The following is a 4,764-nucleotide window of genomic DNA, read 5'->3' as shown; positions in this document are numbered from 1 at the left end:
ATACTGTTTTAGTGCAGGTATCCGCAAGTTTCCTTAAGATTGGTGGTCGTTTGACGCTGCTCATCGCGTCAAGGAGATACCTCCTCACCTTTATCATGCCGGTTATCGTTTTGTATCATTTGATGTAGAATCACTTTTTACTAAATGTTCCGTTAACTAAGGTAATTAATATTGTGCTTGACAGAGTATATATAATCAAAAACTGATAACCACCAATCTTAAGAAAACTACTTTACGTAAATTACTTGCACCAAAACAGTATTTTCTTGTAATAATGAGTACTATAAGCAATGTGATGGAGTATCAATAGGTTCTCCTCTTGGTCCTGTATTATCTAATGTTGAATAATATGTTCTATATAATATACTGTATGTAGGGCATAACAAGTATAACTCAGTTTCAATAGAGAGTAATTATAGTCAGATCACCTGCCTGCCTTTAATTACTATAGTTTCTAAAGTAGACCTACTTTAATTCTCCACACACACTGTGTATTAACTGGCAGCAGTTACACATACGTATGTGAGATATACTTCGTTATTTTTTTTAATTCATGGACATTGGTTTCAATTCTCACCCCGGTACTCTTAAAACAAAGTTTAGTCGTAGTTCGAGCTAAAACTTAAAAATTACGTCATTTCGTATTCTTAAAATGATCTTCGACTTGCACTATGTCTAAATGACGTGAACCTCGACTAAAATGATATCTCCGCAGGCCGAATTTTTTAGTCAGCCTTGGGTCAGACTAAATCACCGACTTAAAATATTTACCCCATTTAAAACGTGTTTTTCATAACTCACAATAAAATTAAATGAATAAAACAAATGTATACGCAGGTTTGATAAATCTTCTGTGTGTTAAACAAAAGACACATCAAGTTTAGCTTCCAAAAGGAGAAATTAACATGTTTTGCTAGCCATATGCGATAGATCCTGATTTGCACGAAATCCCCTCTCGTTGCAGTCACGTAGCTTCACCATAACAACAACAAAGATGGTGCCCCCCTCGTTCGGGCTCAACTATAATAGTTCTCCAAAGAAAGCAAATTTTCGGTGACTGTTCAAATCGTAATATGTTAACAACTAATATAGTTATCATTATAAAAAATTAATTAAGCGAATAATGTTCTATTCTGAATAATATGAGGAAATACATTTTTGAAACACAGACGGCAGCTTAATATTCATCCGCGTTACCGGATCTCTAAAATTTCGTCTGCTATTTAAGTTAGCCCTTTGCAGTGGTTAGTTTGATAGTCGTGGTTTGCCAGTCGTCGTCAGTTGAACTAAAACTAGGACTTGATTTAGTCCTAGTTAAAATTTCGACTATGTTGTTTGTGAATACAAATCAAAATTGAAGTTGGAACAAGCACTAAATGAAGTTCTAGTTCGAAGCTCGACTAAAGTTATGCCTAAGTATGGTCCATCATATCATGGCTATATATACGCACATTTTGACTATATATGGGCATACTCAATTTTTTTGTCAAAAGTAAATTTGATAATCTGTACAGAGAATACCTTACTCATGAAATTTAGCCCTGTTGTTACCATTTTACCAAAAATTATGAAGTGAGTGATTGTTATCATGAATAATTAGGCCTATATAGTGTAAAAAAAAAAAAAAGTCTTGACCAATGACCATAATTAAAAAAATATCACAGTGCTTGGGGAACACTATTTTTTATATTTACCTTGAGATAACTTCAACAGCCTGTTGTTAACCCCACCATCTCCGTCTACCACATACATCTCTCCCTTTTCACTGAAAGCAAGATCCGCAACATTGCCGAACTGCAAAGGGCTCAAGCTTGATCCTGCTATTCCTGCAGTTCCAAGGACAAGCTCCAGTTTACCATCTGTTGAAATCTTCTTTACTGTGTGTCCATATGTAGCTGAAAATAAAATCAATAGGGAGTGTTATCTTAATTTATTCAGTATTATAATTTTACTAAAATAATTAGCAATGTTACAATTTAGGGATGGTAATAGACTGAGTTGCAGTCCCTAAACTTTGTCTAGGACAGTTAATGATCTTCACATATAAACACGTTGTTTAGGTTTTCATCATGTCTCAGTGATGGACCCAGGAATTTAAGGCAAAGAGGGTTCAGAAAGGGACTTCTACATAAGGAGGGTCCAGAGCAGACCACCTCAGCCACACCATAGTTTGGGCTGAGGTACAAACTTTTATGGCTTTGGAACCTCAAGATAACAGGAAATGGCACTCTCGTACTTAGATTAAAAATGTAATTTTAGTATTTTTTTCACATTTTTTTTTTTTTAGTTTTAAAGAATTTGGAGCATCTTAGTCAGTCTGGTGCCTTTGATACCACTAATGTCTGGTGTATATATGGCTGGCCCAATATTCCCAAGTTTTAAAGTTTAAATAAGGTTAGTCAACATTTAAAAATACACGCATTCAAATTACCATTTCCAACATCTGTGACCCATACACTTGTTTGACCGGATGAAACATTGTGGAATACTCGTAGTCCATGGATCATACTGACAATGGAGGTGTCGAAAGTAAACACTCGTTTCAGCTCTCCATCCTCTGAGAACACTACTACAGGATGATAATCAACTCCTCTCTTAATAAATAACAAAAGTATTAAGCTCATCTGTAATCATGATGTTGAAAAGAATATGCAAAAAAAATTCAACCTAGTGTTACGATACAGTATCATTATTAGAATGCTAATTTAAAGTGCACATCTGAAATAATCCATACTGCACATTGTAGACAAGGGGTGCGTTCAGGTGAGTTTTTTGTGGAGTCTAACTCGGGATAAATCCGGAAACGGCCATTTCCAGTTATCCAGTTATCAGCAGACCGCCTGCTGATGTCCGCTGATAATTCAACGCTGCAAATTGCAGTGTTTTGGAGGAGCAAACCATGCGTAAGTAGCAAGGAGCATTTTTTATTACTTCATTTCATTCATTCATTTTATTTTATTTCACACAACGAAAAAATACAATATAAAATTCTTCAGAAAGGTAAATAAATAACATAATTTATAATAATAAAATTTATAGCAATAATAATGATAATAATAATAATAGTAAATGTAATAATAATAATAATAATAATAATAATAAAAGAAAGGTTGTGTGCGGAGGACACAATAAGCCATTAAGGTTTTAAGTCTGTGCCTCCAATTAACTTAAGCTATAAAGTAGTATTGAGAGTGAAAGAAGGCCTAAATTAATTCATCAGAACTGTAAAGGTTAATTAGAAAAAGAGTATAATATTTATAAAATAAGAAATGACAGAAAAGATAAATTAATAATAATAATTTTATTTGTAAGATCCTTTTTTATTGCTAATTAATTCTTCCAACAAGCGCCAGAAGTAAAGTATTTTTAAATTTTCATGGTTCCTGTTTCTTTTACAGTTTATTTCCAAAAACAAAACTGAAATGCTTGATAAAATATATTACTTCAACGGAGAGCTAGCCTAGAATCCAGATTGTTACCATAATACACATACGTCCACCTCATGTGGGCCACATGCATGCATGATCGTGGCACCACAGCTTATTCGTTTAACAATGGTAGTAATTTTCTATTTTTAAACTACCATTGTCAAACGAATGAAAGCTTATTCATGGTTTATATGCCCAAAATGCTTATCTGAGATTTATTGGGAGCTTGCAATATATGCTTTATGAAGCTTATTTTAGCTTCTTCATCATTTAATTACTTGATTTTGAGACAACAACCATCCGTTTCTTAATTAAAGCGTGGGATGATGCAAGGGTCCAGGGAAACTTGATAGAAACTCATCATTTGCATAATACCTTATGTTTAAGTCCAATGTTTAATGGTCTTTTTGAAAGCCGAGTTCTGCACGAACCATAGACCACCAGCGGATACAACACCGGTAAGAACCTTATTATTTATACTGTATATATGTAGATTTTTCCCGTTCTAGCCCAAACGCACCCCTATACGAAAAGTGGGTTCATATCGCACCATCCCACCCAGCACCTGGCCTAGTTGTGGAGCTGAGTGAGAAGTGCTCTGTAAAGTATGGTTAGGGATAGGATAGGACTACTATGACGCCTACCTATCTTTTGATGAAAATTATTTACCTGGGACACGTATATTTCTCCTGTTTTGTCATCGATGTCGACACTGAAAACTTTTCCAGTAAACACATCTGTATTTAGGGGCCACGATGAGTCCAATTTATATAGCACTTGCCGTGGAGCCGATGTGCTGACAGACAATAAGCCCAACCAACAACATAAGAACAGCAACGACTTACTGTGTGACTCCATGTTTATCTAGTCACGTGCTGGTCTGGTATCACGTGACGTGTTTATTCAGCGCGGGGATTCCCCGTGCGTTAAAAAAACCGTCATTCCATGGTCGAGGGTTGGGTACGTAACCAGACTGGAAGTCTGGAAATGGGGGGGGGGTAGGAGGGAGGGCTTGATGATCAATTGAGCTGAGACAACTGTTGCCTCAGTACTTGTTTCTACTATATTATCATGTTTTAAATTTGATTTTGAATAAATACATAGGCCTATATATAAAACTTTTTGAACATCAACTTTTCAATTGATCATTTTCAAGAATCATCATATAAGCCTAGACCTAATTAGAAAACCTCATATTATTCCATAATAATCCGTGCTTGGAAGTTAGGGATGAATGGCCTTTGGCCACTGGCCCGAGCTTACGTGTGGCGGCCGCCTGGGGCACCGAGAAGGCAAGCACCGGTAGGGGCAGTGTTTCTAGCTAACCCGCATTTAA

At 35.7% G+C, this 4,764-nt stretch overlaps 1 protein-coding gene across 1 annotated transcript in view; it reads right to left on the bottom strand.

The window, feature by feature from the left end:
- Positions 1-4,317, bottom strand: part of LOC117102688 (NHL repeat-containing protein 3-like) — a 5,726-nt gene extending 1,409 nt beyond the window's left edge. The window contains exons 1-3 of the mRNA XM_033243068.1: positions 4,098-4,317; positions 2,432-2,594; positions 1,695-1,895 (exon numbers count right to left, since the gene is read on the bottom strand). Of these exons, the coding sequence (XP_033098959.1) occupies positions 1,695-1,895; positions 2,432-2,594; positions 4,098-4,286 (553 nt within the window). The 5' untranslated portion in view covers positions 4,287-4,317. The remainder of the gene's footprint in view (positions 1-1,694; positions 1,896-2,431; positions 2,595-4,097) is intronic.
- Between the last annotated feature and the right edge of the window lie 447 nt (positions 4,318-4,764).

Source organism: Anneissia japonica, unplaced genomic scaffold, assembly GCF_011630105.1.
Source record: "Anneissia japonica isolate Jap-2015-1 unplaced genomic scaffold, ASM1163010v1 scaffold287759_len370742_cov166, whole genome shotgun sequence".
NCBI classification, from domain to species: Eukaryota; Metazoa; Echinodermata; class Crinoidea; order Comatulida; family Comatulidae; genus Anneissia; species Anneissia japonica.
The sequence above is the reverse complement of the archived record's forward strand: the minus strand, read 5'-3'. Positions and strand labels throughout refer to the sequence as shown.